The following is a 21,176-nucleotide window of genomic DNA, read 5'->3' as shown; positions in this document are numbered from 1 at the left end:
CTAACGGCCGGCTGTGCGCGAAAGCGCTTGCCTGCAGGGCCGATCGACGGCGTTGTTCAGATAGCTGTTTTGTTTTTTCACATTGATTCAGGATTATTGCTGGTATGCGAAAGAGCGTTGATCTCCACCTCCACGGGCCGTGCAACCAACAATTACACACGTTTTCACCATTTTCAGTGTCAATACTGCCTAAGGCGTCATACAATGCAGGGTCAACGGAGCGAAACGACTGCCACCCAATATGGCGGACGCGCTGAGTAGTCACGTGAGCGTGACGTCACCTGAAAACCCCCTATTACCTAAAGGTAAACCCCTGATCTGCCATTAAGAGAAAACATTTCTATTTCTGTGAGTAATATTTTATTCCTTGCTGGTGTACTTTCAAGAAGGCAGACTGTCATTGTGTTTCTCAAGTGGGTGACCTGCCTAATTTATGAATTAATATAAAATTATTTGCTTATGAAATTAAATCTGATTATAAGTGGAGGCAATTAAACACCAATAATAACACATATGTGAATACAGTCATCGAATACTGGCAGTAAAAAGACAAATTTTGACAATGTTCATCTAAGTTGGGCAGCGTGAGTTAAATGCAAACTGAAACCAAAAGCAGCCTTTATCATCGCACACAACACAACACAACCCTTTGGACCCAAATCCGAGATCCTTTTTGCCTCAAATAAATGTGCTAAGAAAAAACTGTTGCAGTTTACTCCCTTTACACAAGTGATAAAAAAAATGTTAATATTTAATTTTTCCCTTTGGGGCAAGAAAGCAGATAATTTTTAGTGCAAAGATAGACTTAGCATGGCAAGATTTGTGTTACATTTAGCACCTAGCATGAGCAGATGCTTATTGTGTGTTATTTTTATTTGAAATATAAATAAATGTCCTCTGTTTTGTCCTGCAGGGAAACCTAAAATTTGGAATGGACGGTGACGTTACCCTGATAGAGAACACAAAGCTTGTGTCTGTTATCAGGGAGCTTCTTTCCACCAAGGAGGAAAACGTGGAGAAGGCCCTGCTGTACCGCACAGTGGCCACAGGTCGAGACGTCATTGAAAAACAGCACACCACAAAGGAGGCCAGTTATGGGCGAGACGCTCTAGCAAAGGTCATTTCTGCACACCAGTTATCGTCACCCTTTAGTGTTTTTTGTTTCAGGACTTAAGAGATTAAATCCGCTGCAGTCTACATGTGCCTGCAGGGTTATGAGATTTCACTTGGTGGTTTCACAGTAACATGAGTCACAACGTTTTAACGCCACAGAGAGGCTGAATATTGTGGAGGATGCAGTCAAGACCAGCGCAATAAGCCTGCAAACAACAGACTGACTCACTGTTATTATGACATTTAGAGTCCTGGTTATTCAGCTTGCTACTGCTGAGCGTTTGTGCTCTGAGATATTCTCTGCACAAACAAGCATAACACATGCTTATTATTTTGTCTTCCTCAGGCAATGTATGAGCGCTTGTTCTGCTGGATCGTTGGACGCATCAATGACATCATTGAGGTGAAAAATTATGATGCCAACGTCCACGGGAAGAACACTGTCATTGGTGTGTTGGACATCTATGGGTTTGAGATTTTTCAGAACAACAGGTGAAGTTAAAGAAGAAGTTTAGAAAATATTTCCATTTGTATCATCATACCACTATTTTACAGCTCATTAAATGATTTTTTTGCTTGTTTTTTTATTCGTAGCTTTGAGCAGTTTTGCATCAACTACTGTAATGAAAAGCTGCAGCAGCTCTTTATTCAGCTGGTCCTGAAGCAGGAACAGGAGGAGTATCAGAGAGAAGGCATCCCCTGGAAACATGTAGGATATTTTAACATTTTTAATCATACAACTGAAACTAATCTTCCAATTAGTGATTGAGTTTCATCTGCACCACTCTCTGGCTTTTTTTTTTTTTTTTTTTAAAACACCGTGTTATTAATAGATTTTTAAAACTGAAGTGCAAAATAGAACTTAAATAGAAGGACTTTTTTCTTTTGTTTTGTTTTAAAAAAAAAGAAACACATTTTTTGGACGTAACCAAGAAAGCCCTATAAGTTGGCAATCCAACATAAAAAGAAAATGGCAACAACCAAACAAACTTCTGATTCCAAAATGGCTCCTGCATGTTTAAAACACAGCGATACACTTAATGATAAAAATATTCAATTTACACCTCTGGTAGTTGTGAAATAAATTACAGCATTTATGTATGAGCATGTCCTTAAAACTGATTTAGGTTGAGTTGAATATTATTCTTTGATTCTTTAACGAAGCATTATGGACGTTTCTTATGATAGTGCCACCGGTGGCCAAAATCCAAAACTGCAACACTACTCTGCTTGTTTCCGTATCTTCCACTCATTCGTGACAATTTTACTTTACTTTTTTCACCTTGCGTGAAGTTGCAAATGGTGTCTGATTTAAGCTGGATGCCGGTCCCTTCTGAGGATCAACGAAATCCATCTTAAATATGACGCTTTGATTGTTTGCTAAATTTGACTAATTTAACATAGAGGTGCTTGATGTCACCTCGGCAGAACAGCATGAGAACTTCCCACTGAAGTATATTCAAGGAAAATAGATGCTGGCTGAAATCGGAGTGCCTTGATTGGATCAACCATAGATCACGCAGCTTAAAAATCCAATATCCAACTTCTAACTTCACAGCGGTCATAATCGTCTTACTTTACGTTAAAGAAGAAACTCTTGGTAGAATTGTGTATTACAAAAAATATATTTAGGTCTAACTAAAATATTCCGACTTATTTTTTTAAAAAATGCGTGGTTAATTGTAAAAATGTATTCACATTTGTGCAAGTCTTTTTCACTGCGGGACGCCATTTTTCCTCGCGCTGAATGAGTTTGCTAAGTATTCTGGGAATCCACATCAGCTCCTGACCTAACGCGGTCTGAAGGGATCATTTTAAGGGTTGGAGGGCACTTCCCCCTAGCTCTTATAACTATTGGGACACACTACCCACTACACTACACATGAACGCGCAAAACCGAATGCTAGGGCCCAAACTGAGTGCAAGTGAGAGAAATGGGACTCGACCTTATAGATGCATCTGCACTGAACTATTTAGGTGTCAGTCTGCTCATCAAACTGTGTTTCAGTCGTAAAGGTTAAAATAAAAAATTTTAAATATGTTTTTCAACAAAAACGTGCAAAATGTCTCTTTAAATATAGATGTATTTGGCAGCAATATATTTTCATTTGCTTTCGAAAGATTTCAGCATAATTTATGTAATCAATGTAGAGGTGGTTAGTATGGCCAAAACCTTTATCATGATATTTTTCTTTATTTTTTTCAGTGTGATAAAGGTTTGATAGATATAAGCAAAATAAAAGCTTCAGAAAAACTGAAAATGCTCAAAGCAGATGTTTGTAAAAAAACTTGTTAAACCAAGTTTATAAATCTGCTCCAATCTAACATGTTAGAAATCTTTGAACTTGGAACACCAGCCAGTGAAAATGTTTAATAAAATTATATTGATTTAATTTAATTGTAGATTTATGTCTTTCACACTGACCTGAATCCTATTTCTCATTTTCTCAGATTGATTACTTCAACAACCAGATTATTGTTGACTTGGTGGAGCAGCAGCATAAAGGCATCTTCTCTGTTCTGGATGAAGCCTGTATGAATGTTGGCAAAGTCACCGATGAGGTTTTCCTGCAGGGACTCAACGTCAAGCTGGCAAAGCACGCTCACTTTACAAGCCGCAAGGTAGGAGGACTGACCTTCAGATCTTAGGTGATTAAAGTTGAGTAATGCCCAAGATGCATTGCTTTCTTTTAGTGTTGTGTCTACAACTGATCTGGGATCTGGACCTTACATTCTTTCCTCCCATTTACTGATCCCATGCAGTTATTCTCAATATTACAAAGGTTACTCTTGTCCAAAATCTAATGAATATACATATCAAAGACGTGTGAACAGTGGGGAATTTTAAGACCCTTAAAGTTATCCTAAAGCAGAATTCACACTCTTAATGCAGCTGTAGTAACATGAGAACAGCAGAGGGTGGTTTTCTCCATACATTAAGTGGCTCTTATCCCTGCAAGCAGAGAATATGATCCAATAAGCAGGAATATCCAATATCTAATTCACTCTAATGGTCTGTTCAGACTCAACAAAGATAAGCCATTTAAATGTATTGTCGTCCATGTTTAAGAAGCAGGTGGCTTGGTTATGGTGTCTCTACCCTCTGATTCAGGTTGTTTGCTAATAGACAACTTGTTAGGTCTTTTCAGGGGCAGATGTTAAAAGATTTCAAGTTACAGATGTTTATATGACTGAGAAGCTGTTGCAGTCTACTCTTTGAACACCAGGGGGCAACAACTGTCAGAGAAAATGTTTATGGAAGTCTGACTCAACACTTTGCACAAGTGATGTCACTGAGAGCCTATAGGAGAGTGTGGAAGAGACAGATTTATGAGGAGAGTGGAACAGATGGTTTTAAGATGAGGGAAAGAGAAAGTCAAGAATATGCTGATGCAGTGTCGATAGGATGTCTGTGTTAGAGGGAAGCTGTGAACTAAATGGTAAATCAACAGGCTACAAAGTGAGGCTGTTTCAAAGTCTAAATGTTGCCCTACGATCCAAAAAAAAAACACCCGGCAGGCAGTGATCCCTGCAGAAACTGCTACCCATCACAGTAAGGTGTAAAAATACTGCGTGATGAGATGGAAGCTGTGAATATAGAAAGGATGAGGTAACTATTGTACTGCATGGTGTATTGATCGGCGTTCCTTTCCTTCTTTCATCTGAGTCGATATGCTCCTCATCATCGCTCTTCTTCTGCTGCACTCTGACCTCCTCCTCTAGCAGGACTTTCAGACACATCAAGGGTTTCAGTACACTCTTATCCTGCTGGTGCTTCCTGGAACTAATACCTGCATGAATCAATATCGTCTGGAAACTTTTATATTTCCTGTATTGTTTGGAGTCTGACTGCTGTTTGTTTGAACTGAGGAAGCTCTTTGTCTTGTTCTCTGCTTCACTTTAGATCTAAAAAAAACTCTAAACAGTTAATGGTCTAATGTTGAGTGTTTGTGCAAACAGATCTTTGGCTTAATATTTAATCTAATTTAATTTAACTAGAGGATTTAAAACATTTATATTCACGGGTATCGATGATTTCATTTATTGGCAAAAGAAACTAGCCTGCTCCAGTGTCAAGCAATAATTACCCACATAAACCTAATAATGGATAATGCTGCCCTTGGCAGAAACTGCGGCCATCTAACATTTATGAAAATCAATAATGTCAGCAGTATTTGCTAGAGAGCAGAATCCATGGATAAATCTATTATAGAAGGTTCTTCGGGTCTTCATGCAGCAAAGCGTCTCTGCGAGTCACACTAACACCATGACTGAATGTTAGAAAATCCTAGCAAGGTTCACCACAGTTTGATGTTCTTTTTCTTTGTGGATAACTGCTAAAACTGTAGCATCGTCTCTGCTTCTGGGTGATCCATAAATCTAGGTGTTTTCATCTGCTGTAAAGATTGGTGGATGATCCACTGCTTTCTGAGATCTTCTACTTTATGTTATCTGACAAAGACTCCATGTTGGTTTGAATACCTTGTTGCACTTTATTGGGAAACATGGTGCCACCTGCTGGTTACCTTTATGATTTTCCTTTACAATCGAATAAATTTTTTTTCATTCTGTTTCACTGTTATTGTGTTGTTTCTGATAATTTAATAGTGCAGGAAAAGAAACATAAATTTTTTTTAAATTTCTTTCTTATTTCTTTATTTCAAGGTGTTTAAAGGTAGAGAGGACGATCTTTTATTTCCGAGTGGATCATCTAAATAAGTTGTCCTCCTAATTGTCAATCATTCTGGTGATATGTTTACGTAATGCTGTCCTATGTGCTCGTCCCGTTAGCAATTTTTTTTCTGCACATGCACACTTTCAGCTTTATACTTGTGGTGAGCTACGGTTTCAGACAGTCTTTGAAGATCACCTTTCTCACTAAAATCCTTTGAAAATGGCCGAAAGTCGTAATAGAAAAAGTGTCTGAAGTGTATGAGAAGAAAAGAAAGGCCTTAGAGGCAAAGATATCCCGGAATGCTTTATGCCAGAGGTCACGGATTAGCGGACCGCGGTCCGGATCCAGACCAACCTGCTGTCTAATCCGGACCCAACCTGATTTAAAACATTTATAAATTACCGCATGTTGTCAACAGTGTCTAATTTCACTTGTACCGCTTCTCCTGTTTAAATGGTAAAGCTCTCCATAGCGTCCGGGATCAGGCTATATGTGATACAAATTAGCCAATGAGCTGCTGTCAGTCTGGGTTGCTGCTGCTGCTACTTTTAGACACAGCAGGCAAACCTGTGACACGCCACGCAATGAGAAAGAAGGACAAGACGATGAGAAAAAGAGAGCAGAGAAAGTGTGGACTGCTGGAAGAACTGTGGTGAACTGGTGAAAGAAAAGTGAAATGGTTTGCTCAAAGATGACCCTGCACATTTTAAATATGTTTGGCTCAACCTGCTGCTGTGAAGCAGGATTCTCCTCCATGAACATTAAAAAATGAATATGGATCCAGGCTCAAAATGAGCACCTTGATATCTGCTTGAGAATGGCTTAGTCTCGATTCAAACCCAAGTTTAAAGCCTTGCAAGGCAGCCTAAAGCCCATTGCTCTCATTAAGCCATAAAATAAAATAAAAAATAAAAAACGAGAAAAAAACAAAAGGTCAGTTCAGGTTCCATATTTTTTTTATTTCTTTTTTTTTATTTAAAAAGTCAATGTATAACATGGATGCATAAACACCATATTTTATTTCAGTGTTAAATGCTGTTTAAAGTAACGGATTATAATTAAAAATGTCTCTGGACCTTTACTGGTTGTTGATTTTCTTTATTCTTTATTCGGACCCAGCTGATTTTTAATTGGTTACCCCTGCTTTAAGCATTATGGGATTTGCTGTCACAGCAGCCTAATAACAAAGATGGCGTGGGCACCGTACAGTGACGGAGGAGTTACTTGACCAATGGAGCAAAAAGCAGTGATCATCTGTGCAAACGGTCAGTTAACTGAGTTCACTATAAAGTCCACTATATATACTCCCCACTCTGTATAGGGATTGAGGGATTTAGGGGTCAGGGCGGAAGCTCGGACACAGTAAACTTGTATGAGCGATAAGAACAGCCACTTTTTAAACAGGGCGTGCATGCTCTTGCACATAATTTTTTTTAAGTGGAGAGTCTTTTTTAAAAAAAATAGAGCAAATCCTCCACAATACCTTAAAGAGGAACACCATTTTTTTTAACAGTTTAGTTTGTGCCTTCAACTCGTTGCCCATAGGAAGACGTTACTTGGATATAACCTAACCAAATATCTTCAGAACAGCACCAAAAGACACAAAACTCATATGGGTGAGTAGAACGCGATGTAATAATGTAAAATCAATGGCCAAATGTAAAAAAAAAAAAAAAAAAAATGGCGTTCCCCTTCAAATTTTGTTTACAAACCCTAATATAAACATTTTTTTTATTTAAAACATAGAGAAAAGCATTTAATTAAAAAAAAGAAATGAGAGTTTTATTTATTTGTTTTATTTTAGTTTTTTTCATCAATATTTTTATTTTAGTCCAAATAAGGAATGCTCCTGCTGCTTTGTTATATCTTTTTTTTAATTGAACCCCATGTTTTGGGTGTTTGACAGTTCTTGGAGTAGGTTTTAAAAAATCAGATCTTTGAGGAAATGAAATAGACAAAGCCCATCCATACATACCACGAGAGTTTGGTTCCAGGTGTTTACGGATACACACTAATACTAAATCCTAAGCTACAGATATATACCACTACTGAATAATATTGTCATCACCATAGGTTTTGACTCCGACACTCTTGGACATCTAAGGGATACTTGCTGCTCTGAATGTTTACTTCGGTTGTCTGTTGTTCTTTTTGCTCTTATGTTCTCTCTTGTGTTCCTTTCATCTCATACATGTGTGGAAGCAGCCTTCTAGCAGTTACTCTATATCTTCTGTTTTGTCTATTTTGACTGTTTTGTTTTATTTTCTCTCTTTTCATGCACTCTTTCCTCTCTTTATTTCTATCAATCATCTCTTAGTTCCTATCCCCTCTTTCTTTCTCACCTCCCTTTCCGTCTCCAAGTCCATTGCATTAGATTCTCCTCCCTAAATCATTTTCAATAAAGTTTTGTATACAAGTACCAAGTGGAACTTTATGGCAATAACCATAATGGTCTGCTTTGTGAAAGCAAATCTGTTGGGCTATTAGCTAGTTCTGGGACATTGGTTCACAGAACTATATTGGCAAAACAGGACACCAAAATAAAAAAAGAACAAAGGAGATGTGAAGGTTGAGCAAGCAGGAGCAGGAGGTTGTGTTGTGGCAGAAACGAAACTGGGATAAAATATCCAAACCAACAGCAAGAGAGAAAATAAGGTGTGAGGCCTGTAGAAAGACTGATAATCACACTTCTATCTACAGTTAATGGTGTTTAAAACAGACCTTCAGCGGTTTCATAAAGACTCACAGTTATGTTTTTCCAGCCCATAAACTCCATCAGAAACTTGTATCCCAGCAACAGCGGGATGCTTTGTTTTCTTTTCAATAAAAAGTCCTTTGATGCAGCTCTGCCTGCCTTACAGCAAAAACCAGAGAAAAGAAAGTACAGAGTCAGGTATACAGTTTCTGAATGTTGAGGTGAAATGAAAAGCATCTTTAGTTTTGCTTCTTTTACAAATATAATCTGAAAGGGTTTTCTGTACAGTTCTATCCTCTGTAGTGATGTCTTTAAAAAAAACATTTAAATATCAAAAGGTAAAATTTATTTTTACTTGTTTAACTGGCTTTTCTTCTAACATATGTGACACCTGATTGCTGCTGCAAACAGAGGACATGAATGTGAGAAAAAGCTGCTGGGATCCAGTGATTTGTTGGCCGAGCTCCATGTAGACAGTCATCTGACAGGAGCTGCTGTTATTTTCTGCTGTCACTATGTCCAGGCTGTTTCATTGCTGCAGTTATACATACAGTTTAGTTGAGCAGAAGGCATGCCCATATCGGACATTTTCACAGACTGTGAAGGATGTATGCAGATAAACCAGATCCATAACAGATGCACTGAGCTGTAATTCTAACTCAGTCTGTGTCAGGATGATCTCCAGTCCACTAAGCTGTGATTAATTTCCCAGATTTCTCACTCGTCTTATGAAATAATAAAGTCTTTTTAATCAAGCAGCTGTCTTGTTTACAGATTTTATATATTTTAAAATATTTATTATTGTTTTTTTAATCTGAAGCTATCATTTTAAATTTGATAGTTGCATTTGACCTTTTTTTTCCCCACATATTTTGGTGTATTGATTTTCCAGCTTGACTAAATCCAACTGTATTTCTAAAAATGCTCTAGCCACATTCACTAACTGCTGTTATGAATCATAATGGAAGTGCTTATGTAACTTCTTGGGTATGAGTTTCATGTCTGAATTGTAAATGCTTGGAAGCTGAAACCACAATCCTCCCTCTCTGTTCAGTGATGGGGTTTCTCTTTTCCCCTGTGTTAGCTTTCTCGACGCTTACTTCAAACCATCTGTCCTCTCTGTCCAAGATCTGAATATAAAGACCAATCACAGAATCTATACATAACAAAAGGCTCCAACAATCAAGGAGAACAAACGGTGGCTATATGATTTACATCTAACTTGGAATGTGAGCAGGAGGACGGACCTCCACGCAATCAAACAGAATTGACAAAGACCCCTGGAAGGGTGTCGAAATGTCTTTAAAAAACACAAAGAAAGTCTGGTTTCCTGTCAAGTTTAAGCCTGTTTCTTGTTGCCATCACCTGGTTGACTGATAATTTACACAGGCAATCTTCCTCTAGTTCATTAAGTCACCATTTTAGAAACTCAAACTAGGGCTGCAACCAACGATTATTTTGCTAATTGATTAATCTTTTGATATTTCGATTAATCGATTAAAAATCGGATAGCCAAAGGTTCCTCAAAGAAGATTTTTTACAGAATTTAAACCAGGTGAAACGAAAACTTTTTTTTAAAAACTATTTTTTTTATGTTAACTGCAATTTTTTTTTTTTTTTACAATTTTGGTATAATTTCTGATCTAAGTGTTTTTCTCTGTTAGCTAAAGACAATTTTTAGAGTCTCTATAATCCAGCTAATGATAAATTTTTAACTAAATTATTTGATGATATTTCAATAATCGATCAATCATAATGAATCCGATTGTTTCAACCCTAATTCAAACTAGTACAGTAATTTCATAGCAAGAAAACCTTATTATTGTTGTCTTTTACCAATAATATTAGCAAATAGCATAGTTAGCATACCTAGCTGTAAACATCAGTTCCTATCAGCACTCCCTGTGCGTCTGCAGCAGAACTATAAAAGTGAGATTTGCAAAAGACTGCAATGAATCCTCCTCCAGCCCCTTGCCTGACTAAAAAGCTAAAATATAGAACTAAAACACTTTTCTGCAATAGATATACTCCTGTTTGTTTGTAGAATAATATATATTTTTTAACATTTTAATCAGTGTTTAACCCTTTAAAGCCCGATTCAAGAATAAAACAAAACAGAAACTTACTTTTTTTTGGTTTGAAGTACTTATTTGGCCTTTTAACAAAATATGTAAAAAGAAAAAACAGAAATACATTTTTGATATTAATAATTTATTACTATGCAATAAGTCAAGATTATTTTTTGTGTAGTCTTCTGCCCTCTTATCAGGTATATTTGATTGTGTACAATAGGATTTTGAGCAAAGTTTTTACCATTAAATTATGCAAAAGGTGTCGGACGCAAAACATTTCAAAAACCTTATGTATCAAATATGATACATTTGGCATTACAGGGTTAAAGATATATGACTAGAATATAAAAGCGTACTGATCTCTTCAGATTTCTCGCTAATGAACAAAGGAGGGATGTAACATCCTAGCACACGTGATGCATTCAAGAAAATGGAAAAATTGATCAAATGTTTTCCCTTTCTGACTTGCTAATCAGGTCAGATAAAACACATAATCATTTATTTCTGGTCTAAAGCTGATTTCCCAGTCCTTCTTCTTTTTACTTTGGTATTCTTAGCCACTCAGAAATATACATATCTATACCTGGATGATATGGCTAAAACTTATATAACAATATATTTCTTAATTTCAGTTGAAGCAATAGAATTTCAATATATTTCCCACATTAAAAAAAAAAACAATGCATACAACAGAATCCTTTACAAACACATGAAAATTATGTTGCCAAGTTAATAAAGCTCCTTCAATATAAAATATAATGAAAATATAATGTTTCTTTAAAAAAAACATACAAATACACACAATAAAATCTAAAATGTCAGTGAAAAAAAATTGTAGCCTTAGACTGTAATAGCAAAACAACAGAAATGTGTTCATCTTATCACTGTTTTGTTTTGATGCTTATTGATATTGAATTGTCTACCTCTAACTGATACCAGAGAAATCTAGAGTTTAACTTTTCTACTGCTTTTCTAATAAAGCGCCTTTAACTAAAACACTGATGCATCTTTGCATCACTCCATGTCTTTAAACTACAGCAGCTTCTTTTCCTAATCCTTAATTATCTCACCTTTTCTGGTTTAGTCACATTTACCTTTGGCTTTCTTAATTGTACCTTTCACATCGGTCGCAGCACGTGGCATCTACAGGTGCAGCATGCTAACGAGTTGTTTGTGTGTGTGTGTCCTCCACCAGCTGTCATGTATGAATACATGTAGGGGGGATGTGCTAGGAGGTAGAATTTACACTCAGCATGTGTTCTAATGTGCTAATCATGGAAACGAAGTGATTATTAGCACCATGGTGATGCAAGGTCAGTGACCACATAAAGGGCACGTGGAGGTGTTTAAATGTTGCCTGTGATGAAGGGGATGTCGTATCAAACAGGGTGGACATGTGGGCTTCACTGGTTCTGTACTCAAATCGCTGTAAAGATTCGGGGATTATCTTGATGTGTGGTGTTTTAATGCCTTGATGGCTACTGCAGAGATTCAGAGACGATCAGGTGCTGCTCATCAGGAGGTCTGGATGTCCGCTGGTGGATCTCTTTATTTCTGGGGAGATTATCAGGGTACAGGTGGCTAAAAGGACTGCTGGAAACTGAGAGTGATGGGAGATGCATGGGAGCATAAAGGCTGGCAGGAGCAGGGGAGGTGAATATTAAGACGGAGGTCTGGGTTATTGGCAGGCTTTGAATAGAATCTGTCCTGCAGAAAAAGACGCCCAACTAGTTGTGTAGCGAGCCTCTCTTTCAGAAGTTCTATTGATGTTCTAGCATTTCGACATATTTGACACTATTTAGTCTTCCTGGTGAATATACAACATTTATTGATAAATCCCTAAAGTTATCTTGTTTGAATAAAATAGTTTTTTGCTCATTTTAGACCTATAAACACTTTTCTATCCAAATTAGACCACAGAAGATTGTCCAAAGTGTGTCGAAAAACAACTACTATCACATATAGAAAGAAGAAAATCGTAACTATTTTGCTTAAATTTTATTTTTTAAAAGAAAATACAGCTCTAATTAGCTCAAAGTAGCCTACATTTGTTTTTTGGGGGGATCTGAACTTGTTACTATGCCGGTGGAGACACCCAGGAGGCATTCTGATAGGATTCCTGAACTACTTCTACCGTATCCCTTTGATGCCGAGACGTAGCAGCTCGACTTCAAGCTTCAGTCCATCTCTAAGGCTGAATCCAGCCACCTTACAGGGGGTGATAGTAGGATTTGGTCCATGCTAATGTTTGAGAATGTAAAATGTTTCTTTCCCTGATTATTTTAAATTTTCTTTGCTGGTGATAAAGTAAGCCTGCAGGGGTATGTTATCATAAAAACTAAACTTAGTATTTTAGGCTTTCAATTAGCATTGCTAATAGGGTTGTCACGATACTAAACTTTTCATCTCGATACCGATACTAAGGAAAATATTTGATACTCGATACCATTTTCGATACCACAAGGATAAAAACAAAGACTCCAAAATTCTACAGAAATACTTTCATAATAAATAAAATACAATAAATAAATACACTAAAGGTTGTTTGCTGTGCACAATATTAAGCAAGCTTGATAAAAAACTTATGAAATTAAAATGAAGTTTCCTTCCTTGGCTATGCTTTGCACACATAACAATGACACTAGCCAAACCGGTTAAGAAACAAAAATAATTCTCAGCAGCTGCACCTCTTACAAAAAAAAAAGTCTGAAACTGAAAAGTGCACAGAATTATTCAATCACAGTGTTCTGAAAGTGCATTGTCCTCTATTCTGCGCTTTAGATGAATGACTGCTTAGGTGCCACCGGTGGTAGCACTGTATCGATACTTTTAAAAACGAGTATTGTATCCGGATACAACGTTTCAGTATCGATACTTTTTTGAGTATCAATACTTTTGACAATCCTAATTGCTAATGCTGAAATATTTAGGAGCAAATCGAACGCTTTGTTTCTTAGCCATGGTCATCAATTCTTTGTTTTATAATTGCTAACAAAAAAATTCACAAACATTAAAATGCATGTTGGTGTTTGGCTTTTACATCATAAAACAGGTCAAATCACATCAAGCATTTAGAAGAAATTATCCCAAAGATTTTCTTTTTCCTCAAAGTCTCTAAAAAAAAATGTGAAGCTACCCTGACGTACAGTGGAAGCACACATGGACACGGAGAGTGGTTCTGGTATTAGCCTGAGTCCAAATCACAGGAGAGGTGTGGATAATGAAGATGCCAAGCTCTGTTTCTGGTCTGTGTGTTTGTGTGTGTTGGAGTGTGACTGATTGTTTTGGATGAGGGGCTGTGTGGCTTCCAGCAGATGCAGTCTGTCTGTCTGAGAGAGCATCTGCTTGTCTGCTCTGTTTGTCCTTTTCCTGTCCCCTATTCTCCTCTTAAAATACAGTAGAATATATACAAGCAACTGCGGGTAAATAAAAAGCAATAGAAACTACAAGATTTGGGTCTTTTCTTTGTTAGTTCACCTCAAAGTGTAGATCTTCACAAAATCACCTGTTACTTCAGAAATTCTACTTGGCTTTTCAATTTTGAGAGTAAAGGTTTGCCCGTTTGAAGATTAGTTTTCTTTTTGTCTCTAAATTCTGATCTCTGGGACATTCAAGCCTGAAACGGCTCCTTAGCTGAAAGGATGAACCACAGATGTCTAAAACACGTGAAAAATGCTTAAAAAATTAGATTGTACAAAAACAGCAGATGTATATGTAAAAAGCTATTTACTTTGGGCGATAAATGTTTAATGTTTTAGTTATAAAGTAAAACATCTGCTGGAAGGAAGGATCTGTGATGATGTTCCTTTGTGCATCTAGGGTTCAGCAGTCTGTCCCTCAATTATTCATCTGCTCATACTTTAACTGATTCCTCTACATCCATTCACTCTTTCTTACATTTTCATTCCTTACATCTTCATTTTATGGGTAAGAAATGGTGAAAACAAAGTTTAATTTTGATTCCTGTAAAATTAGGATATTTAGACAGAAATGTTTGTCTTTCTACTCAGTGTTATTTGTCTATTCCTTTTGTAAAAAGTCCTACTAGTTTTAGCAAAATGCAGTGAATTTACTTAGAGCAGCAGTACAAAGATAAAATTCAAATCCCTTATAACAGGCTGTACCTTGTTCAAAGGCTGTCAGACTCTTATGATTATAACAGCTCCCTAATTACTTTCTGTCTAATCTACAAACACGGGCAGGAACACATTTCTTTGGATTCTTCATCAAACTCCCGTTGACAGGAGTTAGAAGCAGCTTAGCGTCTCAGCAGATTTCTTTAGCGGCAGGGAGGTAAATAATCTTTTGATTTCCATCGGGAGCTTTTTCTTGGATCAGTCTAACATTTACTTTCAGTCCATTTCTGGTTTAATTTTGGGCTGTGGACTCCCTCTGTTAAAAAAAATAAATAAGGCTCTTATTTGTAGAATTTCCACTGACACATGGCGGCTTGTGTGTTTTCTTTTTGATTCAGAGCTCTAAGCACATCGATGAGTCATCCATCACTTTCATAAACTAACAGAACATTTTGTAACGGCTAATTTGACAGAAGAACACTCTAAATTTGAACATGGATATAAAAGTAGCTAATATATTAAAGCATACAAGCCAAACCCACTGCTTTAGAGGGAATATTAAAATAGGTAATTTATAAGCTTTTTATTTAGTCCATATCAGCCCTTTCATTATATAAGCTCACATATTTCAACGGTTCAATTTGGTAATTATGATGTTCAGCTATAAGAAAAAACAAAATTGTTTTTTTTACAGCATTTGATTGTTAACTTAAAACAAAAAATACTGTTGTTTTAGTATCTAAATACTATATTTTGAGCTTCACACAATAATTGAGAAGTCTGCTGATTTGAAAGGTGTCCATCAATCAGTCACTTCTCCCAAAAAGTCAGCTTTCTCAAGCTGCAGCACTCATTTCACTGTGCAAAATGTGAATGTTTTTAGGTAAAAAAAACAAACAAAAAAAAAAACGTCTCAACGTCTCATTTCTACTCTGTCCAAAGCAGGACAGTGAAGTGCTGTTTGCATTTGGCTGTTCTACTGAAACCTCTTTCCCACTGAAAAATATTGGGTTAAAGCGTGTTTTTCAAACATGGGTCGACCCGCTACCAATTGGCATTTGGATCTCTTCCCATAGGCAAAAAAAGCCGGTCTAACCCTTCTCTGGCAAGCTGCATGGCCTCTGTCCCTCTGGCGCTGCGTGTCTAGTGACACCATCACACTGGGGTAGCGTTGATGATGTCACCAGTGCGACAGAAATCAGGAAAGTAAACAATGGAGAGCATTTTGTAAGGAAGCCAGGGCGTAGTCAGTGTCCTTTATCATTTCGCTCTATTATCTGTCCGACTCCCTCTTACCAGAGCTGCGGCATGTTTATCGAATGTAAACAGAGTTGTTTTGGCTTGTTAGACTAAAAGCCACTGGCGCTGTGTGTTGACCCTTATACGTAGCGCTCAATAGTATCACCTAAATTAGCAGGTCAACCCGGCTCTGGTGTTCTCTGTCTCTCAGCTGAGTCGACTCGGTCCATTGCCGAGTCGTTTGACCGGGTTAGACATGCATCAGTGAGCTTCTCCCATTGCCACTAAATGCTGATTGTTCCCGGGTTTAAACTGTTTTTTGGCCCAGTTTGAAAGAGGTATTGCATACACTGCAAAAACAATCTAGAAATAGGTAAAGATTTCTTAAATTAAGTGTATTTACTCTTAATTTGAGTAGGTAAGTCAGAGAATTTGCCAATGGAATGAGTATTTTTATTCCTAAAATAAGATAATTAGTTAAAACTCACTTGAAATAAGACAATGCAATAGTTTTTTCTCATTTTAAATGTAAATTGCCTTGTTCCATTGGCAAAGTGTCTCCCTTACCTCCTCAGTTCAAGAAAAAATACATTTATTTTAAGAAAAAATGACTTATTAAGATTTAAATTTTTTGCAGTGTATAGCCTCCTACAAATCTCAGGTTTTTTTGTTTTGTTTTTTTCATTTTAACTGGGCAAAATCCAAAAAAGTAAACTAATACCAATAATTAAAAATAAGCCATGCAACTTGCTATTATCGCAGGTTTGTTTTACTAATATAGGTCAGCATGGACATAGATGTTGGACGCACAGATCGTCAGTGTACCATACTTTGTACCGGTATGTCCATTAGAGACAATCCCCTATATCAAACTCTTTAGTTACAGCTGAAGTCTCTACCTGTCGAATTACATTTATTTCCCTCCTCCTCCATCTTCAGTCCTCATCTCACTGTCTCAGTTTCTCCTCTGGTTTGATTTCACTTCCTAACTTTCGTGCTTGTTCCTTTCTTTCCTCCTGCTCTTTTTACGGTAAGATTTGATCAGACCTGACAGTCTTGGTGTTTTTTTGCACCAGTGGGTTTGCTGTGTCAGTAATGCTCCAAGCTCTGAAAATCATCCTGAACTCTTTAGTTTAGCTTTCATAGCTTGGGTTGTGAAGAGTTATGATCAAAGAACCACAAATTGCTCCGGACAGTTGGTTTCAAAGTAAAACCAGCACACATTTTTCTGACTGACAATTCATTTAGAGTTGACTTAACTCCAGCTGAGACTGTCTCTATAAGGAGGTAAAATAAAGAGATTTTACAGATAAGAAGTTACACCAGATTTGTAGGCAGTTTGTATTAAGCAGGGGGTAATAGAGCAGCCAAAAGATGACTTATTCTTCTTTGTTGAGGCAGAACCGCCTTTATGTCACAGGAAAAATAAAAATCCTCCCTGCTTTCTGGCTAATTTTTTTTTTTTTTTGTATCAGTGCTAAATGCTGAATCAGACCTCAGGTTATAAAAACAGCACATTATAAGAGGTTTTGTTCTTTTAAAGTCTGATCAAACACCTATAATTTAGAAAAACATTTTGTCAATCTTTATATAAAGAACTTAAGTTTCAAGCTTTTTTTTTGTCCTTTTGTTATATTAAGGTAATCAATATTAAAACTACTTTCTTTTAGTCAAATACATGCAAAGTTATATTTGTTATCACCTCAAGCAAGATCAGTCTTTTATATATATTTTTAAAATAAAGACAAATGTCTTTTAACTCAAGTATAATATCAGATCAACACAAATAGAATTCCACATTATGAATATAAAAGATGTTAATCTACATCCAAATAAATCCCCATTGTTTCAATAAATCCCCTTTCTTTTACATGTACAACGTGGAAAAGCTAAAATCCACCACTTTAAATAACTATTACTTTAAATAACATATCAAATTATTCACTTTTTAATTCAATTCAAATTCAGGAAAATGTGCAACTTATAAAATGACAAAGTAATGTACAGTTAATTCACAAACATTCAGTGATGCATACATGTATTGGTGTTGATCTCAAACAATGATATTTTAAGTCTTATGTTAGATTTGTATCTTTTAAAATTATGTTGGTAAATAATCTGAGCCTTTTTTTTTTTTTACTTTATTTTTGATAAGATTTTCCAGAATACAACACCACAACAAAAAAGAGGCAATATAAACATAATAAAAGGTGTTAATTAACATGTATATATAGAGAGAGAGAAGAAGAAAGGAAAATAAAGCAATCGAAATAAAGAGGTCACCAAGGGAGGGGTACGAAAATACAACACGGAAAAAAATGTAATTATGAACTGTTTTTAGGTGTATAGGTTACAGAGTATGTAGAGAGCCTTAAAGGAATAGTACACCCAAAACATGATTAGCCTTCATTTTCTACTCACCCCCATGCTGAACAACACTCTGGAGTACTTTTTTGATATCTCAAATGCATCTGGAGATCTGGGAGGCTTCTTGCTGTCTGCTGACATTCAAATAATGGAGGTCTATGGTGACCGAGACAGAAAGGTCCATAAAAGTCCACAAAAAACGTGTCAATATTCCTCCATACTGCTCGTCCAATGTATTCCAAGTGTCCTGAGTGGGTAGCATCCAGAATTTACTCGAAACGAAGTCATTTAGAATGTTTTTAGAGCATAAACAGTAGTGTATAGGATTTCCTGAAAGCGCGCACATGCGAGCTCACGACGCTACGGAAGCCGGCAGACCAAACCAGATGAAAGTGCGCATTCAGCGTCTGCTCTGCCAATAATGCAAGCGTAGAAGAAGAAATGTGCTGTTTACCTGTGCAAAGAAAGAAACAACGAAAGAAAAATGTCTGAGGACTTCAGTGTTGAGGAAGAGCATGAGTTCTTTGCCGAGCTGAATGCGCACTTTCATCTGGTTTGGTTTTGCCGGCTTCTGTAGCGTCGTGAGCGCGCATGTGCGCGCTTTCAGGAAATCCTATACACTACTGTTTATGCTCTAAAAACATTCTAAATGACTTCGTTTCGAGTAAATTCTGGATGCTGCACACTCAGGACACTTGGAATACATTGGACGAGCAGTATGGAGGAATATTGACACGTTTTTTGTGGACTTTTATGGACCTTTCTGTCTCGGTCACCATAGACCTCCATTATTTGAATGTCAGCAGACAGCAAGAAGCCTCCCAGATCTCCAGATGCATTTGAGATATCAAAAAAGTACTCCAGAGTGTTGTTCAGCATGGGGGTGAGTAGAAAATGAAGGCTAATCATGTTTTGGGTGTACTATTCCTTTAAAGAGTTAAACAGGTTAGAGTCCTGTGCAGAATTACCATGTCCTGCCAGACAGTACAGCACCAGACCTCTATTGATGATCCTCAACTTACTTTAGAATTCCTATAACATAATCTGAGCCTTTCTTAATTAGTGTTGATCTTCCTTAACAAGGAAGGCATGAAAAGTAAAAACCTTTTTATTATTTTCTTATATATTCACTGCTTAAATGTTTCTCTTTAAAGCTCTCCCCAACTGATAAGAGTCTGGAGTTCGACAGAGACTTTCGCATCAGGCACTATGCAGGGGATGTGGTGTAAGTATCTTAAAGTTTGCATTTATTTAGTGAAAGCTTTTACTGATGATTCATCCTCTTTTCCACTCTTCTATGTATTCATGCCTTAGGGCTACTGATAACTGAAACTACAGCCGAGTACATTAAGTTATTCCAGAAAAAGGTTCAGGTTATTGATGGCCGGGTCCTCTCAGATGTCTCTAAATAGATGTTTATAAAAGAGACTTTTAAAAACCATTTGGTTCTCTGTAGAGAGATATTTTCTTTGCAGCTTCTTTTCTTTCTTACCATTTGAGTACAAATGTTTGGTTTTTCTTTTTTGCTTTTATGACATACTGGTTCACCACTATAGATAAAACATATCTATGTATATCATTCATTTTAGTGAATCATTTCAGTAAGTAAAACTCATACTATTTAGAAAAATGGGATCCGATATATAAGTGATTTCTATCAGTCCGATTGCTGACATTAATTATACAGGTTACAGTGTATGGTGTGCACTAGTATAAAAAGTAAACTCTTTTATTTTTAATGGTGTTATTTGTAGATCACAATTTGAATTGCTTGATGTGACCTCATTTTAAGTCATCGCGGTCCCCGAACACACCCCAAGGCCATGATAAGGGCTCTAATGGAAATGTGTTGAGCCTATTTGTGACGGTTAAGTGTCTGGTACCCAGGGGAGCAAGCCCAGACTGGCAGCCTTGATTGACCTCAGTGCCACAGTTATATAAGGCAAGAGGCTAAGAGCTCCTCACTTCTCACTGTGTGGATTTTAGCGGCTTTATTTATGGAAGCTCCTTCAGTTACTCTGTGTATCATCTTAAGGTGTACATTAGCACCAGGCTTTCAGTGCAATGTTCCCACTTTGTATCGACAAGGACAATTTCTGTAATTAATGATGAAGTTAAAAGAGCAGCAAGTAGGACAATATGTATGAACATGAAAGTCAGCGATTTGTATTTACCAGGCTTTCCTTTTTACAGGTACTCAGTGGTGGGCTTTATTGATAAGAACAAAGACACTCTGTTCCAAGATTTCAAGAGGCTTTTGTACAACAGGTGACACACTTTTCAACACCTCCACAAGTTCTATAAATATAATTCTGTACACTTCAATTCAAAGATGCATCCAGGTCTACAGTCAATTTCCTTTAACTTGGTCTGCTCTTTCCCATTTTTCACAAGATTAACAAGTAGACAGACTCAATTAAAACTACATGGTCTGCAATGAATTAATCTCATTTTATTCGAAACCTATATTTCGACAAAATAAACAACCTTTTCAATTTAAAATAACATTTTTGCTACTAAATGTTTGTGTAAATAAACATAAGTACTGTAACAAAAATACTTATTTGTAACCCATTGTTTACTTTATTCAGCTATCAGATTCTTAAAAGTTCAATCATTTAGCCTTTTTTTTTTATTTTTTAGAAACACCTAAAACGCCTAACTTTTGCTGTAAATAGAAGTTAAAGTTTGTTTTCTAAAACTGAAAACAGAACATCTGTGCTTGGTGCAACGTGTGATGGTTTTTAAGCTTTAATACCCTAAAAGACCAACGCCTGTGATGCTGCTGGTGCATCAGATTTACAGATTTGTTAAAGTCCCGCCTCTTAATAAAACATATGTATATATATAGATAGATATAGATATATATATAGATAAAAAATGTTAACTGTTTAATTGTCCTTACATAGTTGCTAAATTTGAGAAAAAAATCTTACAAA

At 36.6% G+C, this 21,176-nt stretch overlaps 1 protein-coding gene across 1 annotated transcript in view; it reads left to right on the top strand.

Moving 5' to 3' along the window:
• myo1d (myosin ID) overlaps positions 1-21,176 on the top strand; it is a 143,874-nt gene that overhangs the window by 52,638 nt on the left and 70,060 nt on the right. Inside the window, exons 8-13 of the mRNA XM_015388051.1 lie at positions 914-1,117; positions 1,460-1,605; positions 1,708-1,822; positions 3,565-3,735; positions 19,392-19,462; positions 20,431-20,505. Coding sequence (XP_015243537.1) covers positions 914-1,117; positions 1,460-1,605; positions 1,708-1,822; positions 3,565-3,735; positions 19,392-19,462; positions 20,431-20,505 — 782 coding nt within the window. The remainder of the gene's footprint in view (positions 1-913; positions 1,118-1,459; positions 1,606-1,707; positions 1,823-3,564; positions 3,736-19,391; positions 19,463-20,430; positions 20,506-21,176) is intronic.

Source organism: Cyprinodon variegatus, unplaced genomic scaffold (assembly GCF_000732505.1).
Source record: "Cyprinodon variegatus isolate N-32 unplaced genomic scaffold, C_variegatus-1.0 Scaffold18, whole genome shotgun sequence".
NCBI lineage: Eukaryota > Metazoa > Chordata > Actinopteri > Cyprinodontiformes > Cyprinodontidae > Cyprinodon > Cyprinodon variegatus.
Note: the sequence above shows the minus strand (reverse complement) of the source record. Positions and strands in the feature narration are given on the sequence as shown.